The sequence below is a fragment of the Cyprinus carpio genome, chromosome A15, assembly GCF_018340385.1.
Source record: "Cyprinus carpio isolate SPL01 chromosome A15, ASM1834038v1, whole genome shotgun sequence".
NCBI lineage: Eukaryota > Metazoa > Chordata > Actinopteri > Cypriniformes > Cyprinidae > Cyprinus > Cyprinus carpio.
In genome coordinates, this window is record NC_056586.1 from 9149541 (window position 1) to 9170901 (window position 21361).

At 35.6% G+C, this 21361-nt stretch overlaps 1 protein-coding gene across 2 annotated transcripts in view; it reads right to left on the reverse strand.

The window, feature by feature from the left end:
• LOC109074523 (neuronal PAS domain-containing protein 1-like) overlaps window positions 1–21361 on the reverse strand; it is a 41309-nt gene that overhangs the window by 15037 nt on the left and 4911 nt on the right. For both annotated transcript variants that reach the window (XM_042770933.1, XM_042770934.1), the window contains exons 2-5: window positions 15993–16168; window positions 13321–13559; window positions 2177–2244; window positions 466–555 (exon numbers count right to left, since the gene is read on the reverse strand). In XM_042770933.1, coding sequence (XP_042626867.1) covers window positions 466–555; window positions 2177–2244; window positions 13321–13559; window positions 15993–16087 — 492 coding nt within the window. In that variant the 5' untranslated portion in view covers window positions 16088–16168. The remainder of the gene's footprint in view (window positions 1–465; window positions 556–2176; window positions 2245–13320; window positions 13560–15992; window positions 16169–21361) is intronic.

Below are 21361 nucleotides of genomic sequence, written 5' to 3' on the forward strand. Positions count from 1 at the left end.
GTGCCATGTATTTAAAGACTGGGGTAATTTAAAATAATAATAATAATAATAATAGGTAACACTTTCCAATAAGGTCCTATTAGTTATTATTAGTTAATGCATTTACTAACAACAAGCGATGCAATTGTTACAGTATTTATTAATCTTTGTGAATATTAATAAAAATACAACTGGTCATGGTTAGTTCAGGTTAGTTAAGGTGCATTAAATAATTTTAAAAGACAACTTTTGATTTTAGTAATGTATTACTGTTGATTTGAATGATGTTTAAATGTTGAAATTAACACTGACTGAAATAAATATATGTTTTAAAAGTATTTTTCATTGTTAGTTTATGTTAACTAGTGTAGTTATCTAATGTTAACAAATGAAAACCTTATTGTAAAGTGTAACCAAAATAAATGCACTAAATTAACACAATAAATGAACAGCCCAAGCTTAAGTTTATAAGTGTTTTCGTCTCACCTGTGAAAGGCCAAGGTAGATGGACACAGTCTCTGAGATATACAGAAATCGTCCTTCCTGACTGACCACAAACACAAATCCATCCAGAGACTGCAAAGAGAAAAACATTTACGAATCATTTGTCTGTTCTACCTGAAAGCAGAAGTTTTGCACAACACAATCACAGCCAGTCAAATCTGATGTTTAGTGTCAATATGAAGTCAAAATTATCATAATCATAATCTTTCATCAAAATAACAATTAAAAATTGACAAAAAAAAAATCTATTTTCATTTTACTTTTAATATTTGATTTTATTATTTTAATGTAGAGTCCATTTTTCATGATTTAATACTTAAATGATGAAATTACATTTTCTTCCTCGTTAATTATACTCTTTCACTTTGTCACGTTATGTGAGTGCTGTTTTATGTTTTAAAAAGAAAGGACATTTCAGACTTAAAGTAATCAATCCTGAGCAGCAGTACAACACTTTTGAACAAATCTCAAGATTTATATGAAATCATGAGCATCGACATCGAAGAATCAAGACTGATTCAGAGAGAAACCACAACAGCTTCAAAATAAACTGCGGCTGGCAGATGAAAAGCATAGAGTCACTCCATTAAAGGACTCATTTAAAGACTAATATTAATTGTAATAACACACAGGCACAAGTGAAGCAGAGTGGGCACTTTAGTTGAGACTGACTGATGTTGTGGTGGTAGTAATTTATGCAAGTGACGGGTTCACTATGCAAATGAGAGTGGACCAGAATGACGGGAATGCTGGAAATAAAGCACAATTATCTAGTTATTACTGACAGAGGACGAGACAAAGAATCATAAGGATTTTCAGAAGTGTTAATTTGATTTCTATCAGGCCCTCCCTTAACACAACACTACACTCAACTCAACCTAACAATCAAAAAACATTATTATTTTTTTTTTAATCTTGTTCAAATTGCCCTTTTTAAGTCAGACATCCAAATTCCAGGACTTATGGCATACAGATCATCTTAAACAATGAAGCTGATTATTTACAAAAGTGAAACCAAAACGTGTGGACACAGCATGTATGAATATTATTGCATTAGGTAGTTTTTTTTTTTTTTTTTTTCATTCGACTGCACTACTTTTTTATTGTTTTTCTATGTAAACACGGATTAGACAGACATCTTTGAACATTGCTCTCACATCTTTTGCAGCATCTCATATGACACACATTGTAAAAATGTTACAATTTATATAATTATAGAAATATTGCTTCAATTTAAACAAACCACTGTACTTATTAATATAATATATAAAATGCATGCTGAAGAAACAATTCTTAATATTAGCAACAGTTGTGCTGCTTTATTTTTTTGTGGAAATGGATTCTTCGATGAATAGAAGTTGTAAAAAAAGCATTTATTTGAAATAGATATCTTAAGTAACATTATAAATGTCTTTACTGTCACTTCTGATCAATTTAATGCATCCTTGCTTAATAGAAGTATTAATTCAAAAAATAAAATAAAAATAATATTGAAAAATCTTGTTAACCCAAAGTTTTTAAATGCTGTGTAAAAAGGCCAAAAATATCAAATAATCTAAAGAAAAATCATTTTAAAAATTAAGAAAAATAACAATCTAAGAGTGCAAGAGTCACATAAAAAAGATGCACTTTCCATGAATATTGTTCATAACATTAACATCTGTAAATGTACATAAATTTAACTTATATTTACCTGTAGTAGATGAGCTCCCAGGTGCTGTTCAAATATGTCATTGACCAGTGAATGACTTGTTCTCCGCACTGCAAAAAACAAGTTAAAAAAGCAATCACATAATGTCCAACCAGCTGTTTAAACCTAAACATGTCTGTCCTTTCAACAGAAGCATAAAAGTAAAATAAGCTATAAAATTACACTTTATATCTAATGAAACAAAGCCCACAACAACCTAAACAGATCAATCTATCACTAAATGTAACTTTTAAAAAGAAAAGTACTATTACTGTGATGATATAAACATACAAGCATAAAGAACAATTCCAATCTCTTTAACATAAATTCTAAAATGATAATATTCTAAAACATGACGCATCTTGACAGTCACACTATAAGTTAATTAAAGGAGGAAACAGCTGATGATAGCATTAAGTGGCTGTCAATACACCTTCCCAGTTCTTTACTGCTGTTTCAGAAAGACTATCAAAGACAGCGAACGTCAGAACTGCCGTGGTTTATAGTGCTGATAACACCGACAGAGACATGCTAATTCACCCTCAGCACACAATAGTGTCCTGGGCCGCATCTCATCACAAAACAAACAAATTTACAAATCACACAAATGACATTGGTGGTGCATTTCAAACATCCCTGGGTCTGATCACTGCTGTGGAAGCCCAGCTGAAATTTCCTGCACTCACAGCAGGACCTCCGTGTGTGTGTGTGTGTGTGGCTGGGATGTGTGTGACAATCAATAAGTGTTTTGAGAGAGGATGACAGCATCTGTCTGAGTTGCTACTAAACGGGAGACAGACCGTGAGCTCACTTCTTGAAACCTTTTTCCCGTGGTACTGCTGCCACAATACAAGTGTTCACCTGACAAAATACACAGCTTCAGGAAGAAGCGTTCGGGGAGACATTAGATACAGAAATAAAAGGTATAGTTGACCCAAAAAGAAAATTCTGTCATAAATTATTCACCCTAATGACAACCATCGCGGGTACACTTTAGCATCATAAATCATCATAAATAGAGTACTTATTAGGCAAACAATATATTTAAGTGTAACCTGTACTGTAATGTTCTTGGACACTTAACTGCATGTTAATTACAATTCAATTAAAATATATTTTTGTTTAAATTTATATCAAATGCAATTAGCTGCTTTTGACCCACTTTAGTAGGATTTAAGTACATCTTTATGTAATTATAATTCTATTGAATCAGAAATATAGTTGATGTTCGCTGATTAATGTTATATTAAGTTGTATTCATTTTGTAATTAGTAGGCTAATTATAAAGTTTTAAATGTATTGAAAAATTTATTAATTTAAAATACGACACTAAAGTACGTTACATGCGTTTTATTATATTAGTAAATTAATCAAAATAAGTGTTCTTCTTTAAAGTGCCCTTATTATGGATTTTTGAAAATGACCTTCCATGCAGTGTGTAACACAGCTGTAAGTGAATGAAAACATCCTGCAAAGTTTTAAATCTGAAAGTGCACCGTATTGTCTCTCAAAAGAAAGAGTCAACTCTGAATCATTGAAAAGAGCCATTTTTAAAACGAATCCCAAGCCGTTTCAAATCCATTTCAACAATAATTCAACAACAAATATCATAAATATTGCCCACAGCAGACCTGGAAAACATTAATTCTTTGCTACAACGTGCCGCTTTTGGAGCGGTAAAAATAGATATTTCCCCGGAAACGCTGTATACAGAGCAGCACTGCGCTCACAAACACTGCTTTATCAGACATTAAAGGCATGATGAAATGGAAATCAACTCAACCAATCGGACCAATCACTACAGATTAGCATCACGCAAAGGAGGGGTTTGGAAAAATTAATCATTGAGCGAATTGTTTGGGAGTCGTTGAGCAAGTAAGGTCAAAATAAATGCATATCATTAGACAATGACAATGTTTTTTTGACCTTGCATGCGTGTCAACCTGTTGTTGGGGACACCCAAAACCAAAATATGAACCTTTCATAACCCATAATAGGGGCACTTAAAAGCATAAAAAAAAAAAAAAAAAAAATTACAACATGATTTAAAATGTACTACATTTATATTTACAATACTACTATTATTACAAAGTGCACTTTTAAAAATGCATTTAAGTGAGTTCAATCATGAAAGTGAAATCATGAAATCTTTTTAAGTACAGGACAACAGGACAATTCACAAAGTATCTCCTTTTTAGTTCCACTGAAGAAAAAGAAAGCAATGTTATGAATGACATGAATATGAGTAAATGATGCCAAAGTTTTATTTTACACGTTTTTGGTAATCTATTACTTTAACATCAGAACACATGCACCCAAACTACACACCCCAAAACTCAGTGGCACTTTAAGAATGGGGTCCCCTCACAGGAATATCAATGAGTCTGTGCCATTCAGAGCCTGAAAAGGGGTTTGGCGCAGAGAGCGGGATCACCACTCAGTGCGTGTGGGTACACAGAGAACTGCTTGTTCGTCTTTGGGGGTCACATGCATGTTGATGATTAAATAGTTTAGCAACCCCCTCATCCAAAGACTGAGGGTCTTCCCACAGAGTCTGAGTGATGCAGTCCAGCTATAGGGCAGGCCTGACAGGAGCCATACTGCCTGATGGATAGACAATGGTCGGCCCTCATTTCCCCAAAGTCAGCCGCTACAGCAGAGGCTAATGCAAAGTCGAACCCTGGTCCAATAGTGCAGAGGGTGAGAATGATGGTGTTTGTTTCTCAGCCTGGGGGTAAACAGGATCTTTTTGATATAGCTAATCAATTAGTAGTGGATACTTAATGATCTGTCACAAAATGTACATAAAATCTCATTGTCTATCTATCTATCTATCTATCTATCTATCTGAACTGATGTAATGTAAATTATATATATATATATATATATATATATATATATATATATAATTTACATTACATCAGTTCAGATAGATACATATATGTTTAAGTCTTGTAATTACTCTTATTAATACATTTAATTAAGCAAGTTAATCATGTTTTAAGGATGTTTGGGTATTTTAAAGTGAAAGTGAAAGTGAAAAGTGACGTGACATACAGCCAAGTATGGTGACCCATACTCAGAATTCGTGCTCTGCTTTTAACCCATCCAAAGTGCACACACACAGCAGTGAACACACACACACCGTGAACACACACCCGGAGCAGTGGGCAGCCTTTTATGCTGCGGCACCCAGGGAGCAGTTGAGGGTTCGATACCTTGCTCAAGGGCACCTCAGTCATGGTATTGCATGCCCGAGACTCGAACCCACAACCTTAGGGTTAGGAGTCAAACTCTCTAACCACTAGGCCACGACTAGGCGGTTTAGCCAATCACAACACACTGGGCTAGCTAGCCAATCAGAGCCCATCGCCTATTTCTGAGGGCGGGGCTTTATAAAAGCAGGAAATGATCAGTGCGTTTATCAGAGAAGGGACAGAGCGTAAATTATGTGAAAAATATCCCCTTTAAAAATTAGCTTTCATAATCCCAACAAAACACCCCATAAACGCAATCAAGCCTAGAAAAAAAGCAGTCAACCACCCCTTTAAAAATAAGCTGTCATAATTCCAACCCGACTCATGGGTCAGCTGTGAGGGTCTCTGGGGTGCTGAATCTCAATAAAGAATTAAATAACTAAAGTCATTTCACTTTCTTCTCTTCCACACCCAGCTCAATTTGACTTTCTTCTTTCTCTTTCCCTTCTCCCTCTCCTTCAAGCTGACAGCCTTTTAACCAAGTTCGAAGGTTACTATGGGAACTGCATGGCTGGCCTTTCATTTGGTGTTAGTTTGCTCAATCCAGTTGGCTGATGGGAATCGTAGGCCGATCGCCTAGCAACTTGTTTACAGGGCGGTGGATGTCGAGTGGCCCGCGCACCCCCCACCTCTAACCTCACGCATGGAGACAGGAGGAATGACTCTCAGACAGACGAGAAGAGGACGAGAAAGCGTCTCCAGTCGCAATGTCCCTCTCCGCTGCAATTATCCTTTCACTCTGCCATCCCTCTCTCTCTCTCTGTCTCAGCTGTTACCTCTCTCCTAGCACGGTCGAACATAATTTGAGTGCAATTAACGTCCCTTAAAAGCCCTCAGTGCTTTAAATGCTTGAAAACAGAAGAGAGAGAGAGAGACAGACACAGAGAGCTAGCAGGAGGGAGAGTAAGAGAAAGAAGTGAAAGGAGAAAAGGAAAGACAGCGTGAAAGTCAAAAACACAACAGTGTGGGACCTGGACAAAAGGAAATCTTAACTTAAATCTCCAAAACTGTATGAACATAACAGCAATAATTCACGTTGATAATATTTCATCTTTATAATTATAACAATAGCTGTATTTTTACAATATCTGCACCAATAAAACTTAGTTGCCACATAGATGATGTAATTTTTTTAATAAATCATGTAAACGTCATATATGTCTTATTTTTATTTATTATTTTTTTATTATTGTAATTTTTACATTATTTGGTTGTACAAAACATCCAAACATCATTATTACATGATACATTTATGTGAAAGCAAATTTGTGAAAAAAATAAAAATAATAATAAGGCACACAAGAATTACAGGTAAATTGTTTCCCTTTTTTCTTTTTTTATAAATTAACCATGATAAATTTATCAGAAAATTTTAAAATGTAGTTTTTTTTTCTTCAAATATCAGTATAATATATTTTGTTTATTTTATTATTTAAATTTAGGAAAATTATATTTTTTAAGAATATACAGTATCTTGATCCACATTTACTGATTTTGTTGTTAAGCCCCATGTTTATTTAAAAATATATTATGATAATTTTATTTAATATAAAACATATATATTTATTTTTTAAAACAAGATAATAATTAATTAAACTGAAGTAAATTAATCTAGTTTCAATAATGCTAAAACAAGACTATAATACTGGTTAGGAAAAATATATTTCTAGAGAATATTTTTACAAATTTTTTTTAGAGTTGTGAAAACTTGCCGTATTTGCTGGTGTTCTGAATGGTGGACATGATAAATTTAACTGAAAGCAAATTGTGTGAGATAATTAGACATGTTTTCAAAGAGTTCAGTTATTTTTATTAACTAGTCTTGCTTTAAGAATAAACTGATTAAACTCATTTAAATATATATATATATGATTTCATAAACTAATAAAAGTAACAAGCTGCAAGATATAAGCTATCATTCATGTCTGCAGAACAAACTGCTCTGTACGAGTTACACACCATAGTTTAACACTGAAGGTTTGGAGGTCATTTAAATCACTAACCCCAAACATGAGCAACAGTAATAGTGATGCTTGACTTATCAAATGCCACTAATAACAAACTGTACAAAAATTGTTTGGAACTGAAGCCGCTTGTTTTGTACTTGATCTGCTGATCTGCATGCACTGAGGGCTAATATATGTGCATGTATCCTTTCAAGGGCCATAGGTCTAGCGGTCGGACATAAAAAGTTTAATCACCCCATTATCTATAAAGACTGTCATTCCCTGGCAGAGCCTGCACAACTACACACTCGCGTGCACACACACAAAACACATGTACACACAGCGCATAAAGAGAGATAAAATATCACTTTTTTTTGTCACAGCCATTTTACTTTGCCTCTTGTCCCTCATCGTCCCTCCATTACTCCTCTGCTCGCCCTCCCCGTCTCTTTCCCTCTCTCTTCCTTCCTCTTTCACTTTCGCCCTATGTGAAGGTCATGCAATTGATTTTCCTCTGTCTATTCATTTTTCAATCCTGGTTTTGAAACGTGGGAAGCAGACAAAAGCCATACCATACCCCCACCCGCGCACACAGCCGCCCCTCCCCCGCCTCACGGCGCACTGCTCGCACCCGTCGAAGAGCCGGGCCTCACATTCCTGCAGTGCGGTTCAAGATATGCATCATGACCATAACAGCCCAGTTTATTCCAGCAAACGTCAACACCAGGACACATTCAGCAAGCGTCTGTGGCACTTCAGTGCAACGATCTGCATCTTATCCACAGCTAACCACTCGCAGTTCAGTTTAACCAGCCACCAAATGTGTTAAAATATCACTGTGGTATTTTTAAATTAAGCCATGGTCATTTCTTCAGCAAAAAAATAAAAAATTAAAAAAAATAACCTAACTAAATGTATAATATAAACCTAAGGTTATTAATATTGTACACAAAACTCCAAAGACACTACTATGACTGCATCTTAAATGGCATGGGCTACTCTCTGAGTACATACATCAACTGAAAAGGCAATTACTTAGTGACCATTAAAATGTACATTCTATATAGTAAAGCCATAACTGTCTTGAAAACTGGGGGAGATATTTTGTTTAATAAATCATAAAGAAATATAGAACAGTGAAGGAAATTCTAGGTCTAATTCTAGTTGGGAATTAAAATAGACCTTTTTATATGAATCATAAAGACATAAAGAATTAGAACAGTGAAAGAAATTCTAGGTTGAATTCTAGTTGGGAATCAAAATAGACCAATTATTTTTTAATAAATCTTAAAGAAATATGACAGTGAAAGAAATTCTAGGTCGAATAGTATTTGGGAATAATAATTATTTGCAAATAACATGCACCTTTATTTGTACGCCTAATATGATGAAAATATTTCTTGTCCCTCTCATTTTCAGTTAGGACTTAAGTGAATCATGTAAATGATACCATATTTTAAATTCAAAATGGCCATATTTGACAAAAAAGTTGAGTAGTTTGCATCACTGGATATTACTATCAGTCGTTTAACATATCTATCATAAAACAGTTGTCAAATATGAAATGTTTTGCTACTTCCATCCTCGCTCTTTTTCAGTGTTAAAACAGATGCTTTAGGCTGGACTTCATGCTCTGCTTCTGTGAACAGTAAACCCCGCCTACTTTGATTTGATAGGCCATCTTAATTGAGATCGAGATTGATGAGTGCTGTTAGACTGCTGAAGCAGACCAGCCTAAAAATTTAACTTTTAAACCTATTTAACATCCTAACAACAAATAAAGTGCAAGAACTTCAAATACTGTGTAGTATGAATATCATCTCAATGTTCTACATCTGCCTTATTTCAGTTGCCAAGGCAACATATCAAAGTTTTTTTAAGTAAATGGATAAAAATAAAAGTTCTCTCATCAATTACTCACCTTCAACTTGTTCCAAACAATTTTGAGTTTATATCTTCTGTTGATAAAAATAAATAAGATATTTTGTAGAATGTTGGTAACCAAACAGCTGACAGTAACCACTGAGTTACATATATTTCTAATATCATTAATTCTTGTAAAACATAACTTTAGTCCCAGATTTTGGGTAATGTATGATAAAAGCATGGTTTGTCTTATTACAGCAATTCTGAAGTGTTATGATCGTGATTTGAGAAACTCGTCTGTATCATATCATTTGGTTTTTACAGCCGCCTACATTCATCAGCTCACAGATGCTGTTTGTGCCTACACACACACACACACACACGCACACACGCACACACACACACACGCACACACACACACACACGCACGCACCTTTCATAGTTTGGCCTGGTTCACTCACACAAACACAGATACACACACATTCACACACCGAATTGTAGCTAAGGCTACGTTTACATGACAAGAATGTATTCAAAAATGGAAACATTCTTCCCTCACGTTTTCAAAAATTTTCACGTATACATATAAAAAACAAATCTAAAAAAATCACTCACCCACACACACAACAAAAAAAAAAAAAAAAAGTACTATATATACCAATCCAATACCAGTAGTCTGCCACCTCACCTTGTTAGTAAACAGTACCTGTAGGGAAGTGACTATTATATGTTGTATAAGATTAATCTCCTCTAATATCTGTAAAATAAATCAACAAAATCAACAATAAGCTTAAGAAAACTCATCAAAATCAACAACAACAACAACATTACCATGTACTCCCCCACTTTCCTTTATGTTTTTGCTAACAAAACCAACACATACTGCGCATGTCTACATACCCAACACGTACTACGTACACGCATGACATCACCGTTTTCAAAGATTCCCGCTTCGGTTGTTTACACGGAAACGATAACGGTGGCATTTTCAAAAACTTGCACTTTGAAACCCGTTTTCAAAAATATGCGTTTTCAGTCGCCAAAACGCTGTTGTCGCGTTAACAAACAGGCAAAACGCATAAAAAAGTTCCCGTTTTTGGCTGAAAACGTTGTGTAAACGGCCCCTAAGTTGTTTCCCCTCAGTAATAATAGCAATTAGGCAACCCTTGTAATTACACTCTCCTTGTTGTATAGTTAATTTCTATAATTACAAATCACACAGATATTTTTTTTCTATCCTGTTACACTATGCATTTGGTTGAGGGGGTGTGTGAGATCACATTCATCCCAAAAGGTGGCAATCCCATAATACACTGCAATATGCTTCATGAACACATTAAATTCAAGATTTGAAACGAGTTGAGAGATAATGCCAGTTAATACAATATTGAAAAATAGACTTATTTACCTAGTATTTAAGCATCTAAGCACTGTTAGCTTAGCAACATGCAAGCGTCAAACTCTTTTGGAGGTCTGGTCTCCCGTGCGCTTCTCGTGAGGGTCGAGCTCTGTTTGTCACATGAGTTGCTGTCTACATAGGGGAGAAATGTAGTAATGCTAAATCATTAGCATAACAGTAGCTTAGTTATTTAAGTGGCTAATTCGTGTGATTCATTTGAATGAACAATTAAATTAACCAAGTTAGTCCCTTCGCCATCTGTGTATAAAAATATTTATTTAGATTACGCTGTTTATTACTATATTATCACACCATATAATATTTACTGTTCAAAGGTTTTTTAAAATAAGTCTCTTATGCTCACCAAGGCTGCATTTATTTGATCAAGGATACAGTAAAAACTGTAATTTTGTCAGATATTATTACAATTTAAAAGGACTGTTTACTATTTTAATATATTTTTACATTTAAATTATTCCTCTGATGCAAAACCAAATTTTTTTCCTCCATCTTCAGAGTCACATGATCTTTCAGAAATAATTTGCAGCTCAAGAAACATTTTTAATGCTACATTAATGTTAAAAGCAGGGTGCTGCTCAATATTTTTCAGGATTCTTTAATGAATAGAAATGTCTTTATTTGAAATAGAAATCCTTTGTAACAATTTATTTTTTATTACTCTCATGTTTGATCAATTTAATGCATCCTTGCTAAATAAAACTCCAACCTTTTGAACAGAATGCACTTTTTTATATTAATTACCACATAAATACCTCTTTTTTGTATCAGATAAACAATGCTAACTGTAAAAAATAAATAAAAAAAATGATAAAATTGATAAAATCATTTAATTATATATTAAAATATAATCAGATGATATATTTTATGTACTTTTGAAAATATAAATCTCCTGTAAATAGTGTAATTAGCCACATTTTGCTAGTAGCTGGCAGTGTAGATAATATATTTTTAAGCAGCTAGATTGACTGTCGAACACTTCTAGTAAGTCACAGCAGACAGCAGACAGCAAGGTAGCTCACCAGGCTTTGAAACTGAACACAGAGACCGACAGACAAAAACAGCGAGCAGAAAAAGAGACATTCGCCCAGGTATTTTAACAGGATGAATGGCTTTGATGCAGCAGGTATAATGAGGCTTGCAAAAGGACCATCTCTCAGAAACAGACTTCCTTGGTCTGGCCACTTGTTAACAAGCTTCAGCGATGACTCTGACTCTTTTGTTCATCCCCGCCAGCTTCCACACACAGGCAGCGGCTAATTGGCTGTTAGATCTATTGTTCACCTTACAATTGAGATGAACCTATCAGAGGATGTAATGAATGACAGAGCATAGCCTGCTCTCCAATTAAACTCAAATGACAGAGACTCCTCTGAAAAGAGAGAGGAATATGTATCCCGATGATGGCTTTGACAGTGGATTCTGCTCCTGCAATCTGTATACAGTCTGTATGCTGCAATAAGGTGGTAGTGAACTAGCAAATGCATTATTTCAGATGAGCTGTGTTTAACTCTGCATGACTGCGAGTGATTACTCCTGTGGCGCAATCTCAATTACTTTTCCGTGTGTGTGTGTGTGTGTGTTGGTCTGCATGTGCATGTGTAAGCCCTCTATCGCTCTCTTCTCTGGCAATTTTCGACGTGAGAGTATCCCAAGCGATGTAGCTTACGCGAGCGACCTATAAGACAATAATAGCCTATAACAATTAAATTCATAATTTAAATTAATAACGCATTTGTATTCATCGACAGGCCGCCACTGTCATGTTTGGATTGAGTTTTGCTGTGGTTCACTCAAAGCCATCTCCTCTGTTAATAGCACCGCAAATACAAATCGACGTCAGGATTGATGTTGTCGATGAAAGCCTCAAAATATGCCAGATGTAGTGAAGGATCCCGCATTTTCCATTGCTCACCTTCTTTACTGCATATTCAACATATCTTCAAAATGTGGACAATCAGCTTGCTCTTTCAATTGTTATAAAACGGAACACACCCTTTACAAAGCAAAATTTAAAAAAAATAAATAATATAATATATATATATATATATATATATATATATATATATATATATATATATATATATGGTTTCAATATATATGGTTTATATATATATAATATATATATGGTTTCAAACTAATTGCACCTACTGGCAGATGATTAATTATTTTTTATTTGAACCAATTTTATTTAATGTTATATGTCCAAAATTTTGTTAACACAGATCTAACCTCTTTTAAAATAATTACAAAAATAAAACAGCATACATAAGACTTAAATTGACCTACTAGGTCTGACGATAAACATTTTTTCATCTTTGATCCGCTAAGTTCTGGTTATTTAGAAGTTTTAATTCCAGTTTTGTGTAGAAATGTCTAGTCTGTTCATCCATACTACTTTCTTTTCACATAGTAGGTAAAATGGCATTTCATTCAGACCCATTCTCTTGGTCAGAGCTTTCAAACTCAATTCCTAACCAAGAGGTTTGGAGCCCTTTTGTTCCAACCCTGTTCCGACACACTTACCATGTAGTTTTCAAATAAGCCTTAAGGGCTTGGATCAGGTGTGTTTAATTAGGGTTGAATCTCAACTCTCCAGGGATCCGGCCCTCCAGGAATTGAGTTTGACAATCCTTCTCTAGGTGTAATGTGCACACTTACTCTTGTTGCAGTTGTTCGCTCCCTCCATTAGAGGGCTCCAGGGTGGGTCTCCCTGACTGGCAAAGTGTCTCATGTGCAGGTAACTGATGGTGAGGCGGATGATGGAGGCCTTGTCCAGCTGGCTGGTAATTGCCCCGGGGAGCGGAAGCATCTTCGCCAGCTCGAAGAACTCAAAGTTCTCCTTACCCCGCCGAGAACGAGCAGCATTGCGCGACTTCTCCTTCCTCAAGTTCTGCAAGCTGGGAAAAAGAAAGACAGGTTAGAAAAGAGAATACTTGTGTCATTGAAAATTGCCAACCCTCATTCAAAGGGAATTGAATTCACATTGAAAATAACTTCGCTGTCAGTGTGAACGCCCAATAAGGCTTATACAAATGTCATATAAATGCAAGGTTTTTCTTTGTGTTTCAGTGTTCATTATTCCAGCCTCATTTGTAAGTTTTAAAAAATACAGAATTCATGCACGTTTTCCTTTGAACCAATATGATTCTTCAAAACACCCTCAATAGTTCCCAATAGTTACTACAAGTTGTCTACAATTAGTTCTAAAGTTGCAATGAAACAGAAGTAGCCACAGATATTTTCTTCCAACTGAAAAAAAGAAGAAGAAGAAAAAAAGAAAAGTAAGGTAGGAACATTCATTGGTTGTTGGACGAAGGATCATCTAAATGCAAGCTTGCAGTTGACTGTAAGAAAGGGGCAGGTTTTAAGCAGACAAAATGATCAGAGAAGTCTGTCGTTTCACAGAAGATTGAGTTATAACATTGTGGTTAATAAAAACTGAAGGGTCAAAAAAAGTCATTGTAATGTAACATGCATAAAAAAAAATCGTTCGCTATCAAATCAATAACATGCATTTAGAAAACAGAGCGAATTTATCTATTTATTATGATGTTTTCCAGCAGAGCCCTTAATGGAGATCGACAGTAAGTGACAAGCTGTCACTCGTGATCTCTTTTGATCCCATCAGCTGTTCTCCACACTTTTTCCAAGCATCTCAGAGCATGATGGCTGACCTGTGATCAGGTTCACTGTAGCCGGTGGGAGGCCTGATCTTACATCAGAAGCCCTGCACCAGCGTCCAGCCCAAATCCAATGGCTGCGTTTCTTTCCCAGGCTCCCTCCTGGGTGGTGAGCCCCAGTCTTGATTGAGGGATCAATGGAGGGAGGGGTTGTCTCAGAGGCAGGCCCAGGTAGCTGTCGCTCTGATTGGATATCGACTCGCTCTCAATGGGGCCTGAGTGGAGGAATTATGTTGTCACAGCGACTCTACAATTTGTGACTGCACTGCGAGACGGAGCCGAACGCGCCTCTCTCGCTCTCTTTCTGTGTCTGTGACATTGATTCTCATTCATCCTGCAGATGCAGGGCAGTATGGGAGGAAGCAACATCGAGGAAAAAATGTGTGTGTGTGTGTGTGTGTGTGTGTGTGTGTGTGTGAAGAGGGTGACCCACAGAATGAAAAGGAACTGCCAAAAAGCACACACAAAAGAGTCAGTTCTTCAAATTGAAAATGGACTAATTTATTTGTTTAGACAAGACTTTGTTGTGTTTTAACGGACGGAGTGTGTAAATCAGCAGACTTTTGTGATTCAGCATTTTAACGATAGTTTATTGTGTTTGTCTACATCATCAGGGTTTCCCAAAGGGGAGTTTGTGACTAAAGTCCGGGGGGGTTGTGCGTTGATGAAAAGCTAATAATTAATAATATCCACTATAAAGGGTTCAAGATAATTGTGATAAAGCTTAGTGCAGTTATCAAATCTAAGGCTGTGATTTAATTAAATAACTGGATAGTCTGATGCACTGCATGTTTTAAAGTGAAGTGAGGCATGCGAGCAGCTTGTGATTTGTTTTTTCCTCAACGTCTGAGAACTTTTCGGTTCACAGTAAATGCAACAAACTCCAATTCTGCTCATGCTGCAAGTTTAACATGCATTTGGGAACGCAGCATACGCAAAGATGGATTTTGTTTACACATTCACATAATACTGCATTTCAGCAGTGTTCCGCCAAAATAAAGGCTTGAGGATTGGAAATGTTTAAAGCTTGAGTTTGAATGTCTGATAGTGGATTTAATAATAAAAGTATTATTATTATTATTTTATTTTGTTGACTCTTTTTTGTAATTTACAATAGTAATATATTTCTATCTGCATTTTTTGTAATTACAGTTAAAATAATAATTATTGTTATTTCAAGAAATTATAATTATTATTAAAAATCGCTAAAACACTTGTGTGAATGTAATGTGGACTGAGGCCCTGTGAGATTTCTCGGTGTGTAAACAGCATTGTTCAAGTAAAAAAGTCTCCAAGAACATCTCATTGTTGTACTAAGATGACCCTGGAGGTTTCAATCAATACAGAGCCATTGATTCTGTTGAGTTTTATATCCTCCACAGCTGAGCAGACATTAATAATTCTACTACAACTTAGTTAATCTCCTGCTAATGGATCCAGACCAGGGGCTTACACTGAGCCGAGATAGAACTTTATTTTTAACAATTGTCTTCCATGTTTAAATTTTAACATTGAACCTTTGTTTTGTACTAAAACCTAATTTAACCATAGAAAAAATTAAATAAGAAAATAATCCATAAATAAATAAAACAGGGGAAAAAATTTAAGTATTTGACGTGTACGTTTGTGTGAAGGTGTGTTTGTCCTAACCAGGGTAAGGTGGGTGGTTTGGCGAGAAGCCCCTGTAGGAAGTCCCACTCCACGCTCACACACTTTCCCTCGCTGACGAACGGCATGGCCGCCATCACGCCCCCTATGGGCCGCCACCTCTGACTCAGGCTGTGATTGGCCGAGGCTATGTCAGTCCGAGACCCCCAACAGAAGAGCTGAAAGATAACAGAACAGGAGGAAGAGACAAATGAGTATTGAAATAAACTGCTATGATGTGAACTAGATTTTTTATTTATTTTTTATTTTTTTGCATACTCATATGCAGTCGCTATTGTAATCTGGGTGGCAGATCAGTTGTGCGTATCAGCATAGACCACAAAATGTGTCGAGTCAGAGTCAAGACTGAGTCCAAATGCTCAGTATGAAAGTGGTGAAGAGTCTGGTCTTGAGTACTACAACACTGAATAACAGTATTACTTGCCTTAATAAACACCACTGATAAATTCATATAATCCACTGATTTAATTTGCATAACCCTTACAAATTACACTTACTGAGTTTTGAAAGAACAGCAAACACTGTTTACTGTTATTATAACATATATTTTTTAGATGATAGGCCTATAATGCATGACATATTCACGCAGTATCTTACAAGCACAAGTGTTGGTTCAAATATTCTTCAGACAATTTTAATATTGAGTCACTTACATTTTAAACACAGCACTGTCAGTTACTTCAGTTCAGTTCTGAATGAATCTATATGATTCAATGACTCATAAACACAGCCAAACTTGTCAGTGTTTTGGAACAAATCGGTTGAATGAATTATTCAATGACTCACTAATTCATTCAGAAATAATTGAATCTATCAGTGCTTTGAATGGAAACAGTCAACTTGTTCATTCTTGAAATTCAGTGTTTTTGAATGCATTGGTTTAAAGAACGATTCAATGACTCACTCATAATGACAGACAATCAGCCAATTTTCCGTTTCCGACCCACTTGCCGTGGAGCATAAAAGAAGTAAGAGCTGTTTCAATTTTTATATGGTGTTTATCAAACAATACCAAATACAAGAGTACACAGACAAGACAGCCGGTTTCAGATTCTTCCTTTGCTATTCACTTTCGCTTTACAAAATTGCCTGTTCAAGAGTATCTTATAGTTAACAATTTGCGACAATACAAGCAATCAAGCAGCTGAGATATGCTATAGAGAATATGTGGGTATACTGTATGTATGTGGATAAAGTTAGACATATTTATATATCCAACTTTACAAAAAGAGCTGGGCAATAATATAGTTATATTTTGTGATGAAATTAAAAACAATATAAAAATCAAATATTTTACACTCCTAAACAGTGTGTATCACTTTATGTATGTGAGAATATTTCATATACGCAGCTTTATATATAAAGCTGTGTTTACATTGAATGTAATATGTTCACGCACACACAAACTCCCTCTCTCTTCTCTCTTAAACAGCTATGTAAACAATCAAGCATTTGAGATTTGCTATAGTACACTTCACTTAACGCTGGTGTACTGTATGCACCCATGTAAGTTTGGAGATACAGTGTTATTATTTTTCCAACTTGTTCTCTTTAAATCCAGCTGGGCTTGTGGACGTACAACAAATCCCAAATAATAAACACACACAAAAACAGACTCTAATTCCACGAGTTTCTAGGGCTTTTTGGCCTCAGTGCTCGTCCTGGCCCTATCTCTATGACATTTAAAGGGCCAGCGTGCCCTCCAGCAGCGTGATGCCATACCCACAGGCTTGAGATGCCCGCTGGCCAGCTCTGGGTAAATCACAACACAGTCATACTGGCTACATGCCACAGCCCTTACACTACCCCTTTGACCTGACCTGGCACAGTACACACACACACACACACACACACACACACACACACACACACACAACCACATCAGCAGATTAATCATATGGGTTGATGCCACCTCTGGCACAACATGAACTTGTATAAAACCCTGTTAATTTCAGGTGAGCCTAAGACAAGCACTATAACATCATCATGGCTCACAACAGCTTAGCATGAGCTGCAGAGACTGTATGAGATTTGCTTTAATGTGCTTGCTAGCTTATAACAACATTTAGACCCTGTTCTGTTGCCCAGAAGAGAAATTTAATACAATGAAAAATATAGGTGTAGAAACAATTTTATCTCAGAAACTGTTAGTAAATTTCACAAATAAGTAAAAAGAATTGGCAAACAATGCATTAAATTATATGTGTAATTATGAAGTAGAATGAGTGAAATAGTATTGTCTTATAAAATGTACTCCAATAATCTTTGATCAAATATTTTTTCAGTGTATAAAATCGCTTTAATATCTCAGTTGTTTCTCAATAATGAGAAAAACGGAGCTTAAAAAGCAAATGGAGAAATCTCCCACTTCTCAGATTGTTTTTCTATAGAACTAATCTATATGTCTAGCCTAAACTGAAAACAATGTGGAACTATTTTTGAAACAATTTTGAAATAATGATTTTGAAAACAAAACTGTTTTTACTCAGAAATTGCTGGCAAATTCAAAAACCTACAAAGAAACACACTGAATTAAACATGAAAGTTTGAAGTAGAAAAACTGAAATAGTATTTTTGTGTAAAACAATCTTTGTTCGAATCCGTTTTTACAGAGTATGATATCTCTTTAATATCTATTTTTTTTTCAGCAGTTAGATTTATTGGAAAGCAAATGGAGACGTTTCATGCTTCTCAGATTGTTCTTCTAGAGACCCAGTCGATATCTACACTGAAAACGGGAACACATATTTAAAAACAATATTCACAAACAAAAACCACTAACACAAAATAAAATCAACAAATAAATACAAAAAAAAATAACAAATAAAAAAACAAATTTTGAGAAAAAATATCAAAAAACAACTAACAAAAAACACCAATAATATTTCATTTACAAAATATCAAACTGACCTGAGCAAAATGATCTGAGCTATACGTTCCACACTCATTTACAGCTCTTAGGAGAAACATTTGCGACAAAGATGAAAAAATTAGAACTCAAAATTGCTGATAAATTGTATATGAAACAACATATACGCGTGCACAAAACTGGGCACATATAAGAGATCAGAAGCACACATGGACAAAACAAAACACATCTACATGTGAAGGAGTGCAATCAGCATTAGCAACTGTACCACACACACATCCTGGTCTTTAGCCTATCATGCCTCATCTAATCGCGTGCGGGATCTCGCTCAGCATCCTCACTATCTCTGCAGACATAATGGAGGTCCTGTCCAGCGTAATTGTTCAATTAACTCTGTAACCTTGATGCAAGGTGTGCTAGCATTCATTCCCTATGCAAACTGACAATGGCATCGAAGAAGGACATGGTCTGCTGTGAAAGTCAACCATAAAGTGACTTTCCACATCCGGACTGAGAACGAGAGGCAGTGTCCTCCACTGAAGGACTGGACTTTTACAGGAAATTAATATTTGGAAGTGTTAGAGCTGCTTCATATATTTGTGAAAGTACTTGGTCAATCAATATGCTACATCATTTGTACAATCAAGCTGATTGTGATTTAGACAAGTAGGACATGTTCCTGGATAAACATCTTTACCTCTAGGCATTTCTAGGCATCAGTCAAGTCAATGGAGTCCAATGTAATTGCTCTGGACCGCACTGACTTTTATTTTACAAACAAATTTCTTCAAAAGAACTTGTTTTGTATTCTGCAGAAGAAAGAAAAACATTCAGGTTTGGAACAGTTGTTTTAGCACTACTTGCATACACTGTAAAAATAATTTTGCAATTTAATTATTTCAATGACATTCTGCATTAGAGACCGTTCAAACAGTGCGTGAGACGGAGCACAATGGACAACTGTAGGGATTTTCAAAAATGAACTTCTTTAAACTTTAAAACATCTTATATGTTTTTTTTATATGTGTGTGTGTGTGTGTGTGTGTGTGTTTTTTTTTTTTTTTTTTTTTTTGTACACATAGATCAACAAATCCAATTTGGGAAAAAAAAAAACGTTTTAAGTATTTTATAGTATTTCATATTTTAATCAGTTTTTATTTTCATATTTGTTCATTTTAATTTCAGTTTGTTTTAGTAATTCTGTTGTGCTTTCATCTTTTTTCTTAAACACTGCTAATTTACAGTCATTTCAAGTTTTTTTTAATCTAATATTAATATATTCACGTATTTGTTTAAATTACCAGCTTTTTAAAAAAAAAATTGTTTTGAAAGATATGAAAGACAACAGGAGAGTATAAATGATGACAGAATTTGCTTTTTTTTTATACTAATATTGTTCTTATAGCAACAAGGGTGTTGATCCTAACTGCAGCATGTGTGTGTGAACTTTGTATGGCTTGTATGCGGTGTTATTTGGCTCAGGCCAGGGTACGGGAGCAAACCAAGCCTGGGTGTGTGTTTGGATGAGCCTGTGGCTGTTTGTTTTCAGAGGGGATCGTTAATTAGGGCCTCCAGCTGTCAGAGGTTCGTTAGTGCGCTCCGCCCCTCCCTATGGAGCCGCCAAATGGGGAAAATGAACACATTTAAGCCAGTCTGCATGGAGACAATACACCACATCTATTACCAATTCTCTTTCACATACACACACACACACACACACAAACTCCCCCTCTCTTCTCTCTCACACAACATTTATTGGTCCCACATTTCCAAGCCAGATATAACACTGCCATTCCATTTTAAATGTCACATGCAGTGGTATGAGGATGCGTGAAGGACCTCTGGAACAGTCTGGATTATTCATTTTTCGTAATGCAGGGTGACTCTGGTGACTTTGACCTTTGAATGCCTTTGACAGAAGAAGAAAACAATTCCTGTATGTGGCCATCGGGCACTTTCTGTCGCACGTTCCTGGCACCCGCCTCTCTTTTTCTTAATAAATCTAAACAGAAAACAGCTGTGGCGGGTCAGTCACATCCCACAGCTTTCTAGCCATAACTTTCTAGAGGTTAATCTGACACGAGATCGTCTACTGATGCTAAAATCTCGTCTTCAGCACCAGCTCACTCAAAAAGGACAGTCCAGTCATTCTTTACTCATCTTTTACTCATGAAACGCATTCATCAAATGGCTTCAGAAGACTTTTACATCATATTTGAAGTTAAAAAGCTAAAGTTCAGTGTGAATGCATGGAAAACAAACGAAATCTTTGAAATTTCTCCTTTTGTGTTTTGCAGAAGAAAGCAAGAGCGGTTTGTATCGATAAGAAGGTGAAGACCTACAGTAGAATTAGTTTTCCACTACAATAACAAATTTAGTTTAGAACTTGCAATAATTTTAACAATTGCTAGTACTTTTCACAAATAATTACAAATAAACACATTGAATTAAAAGTGGAGATTTTAGTTAGAAAGTCTATTTT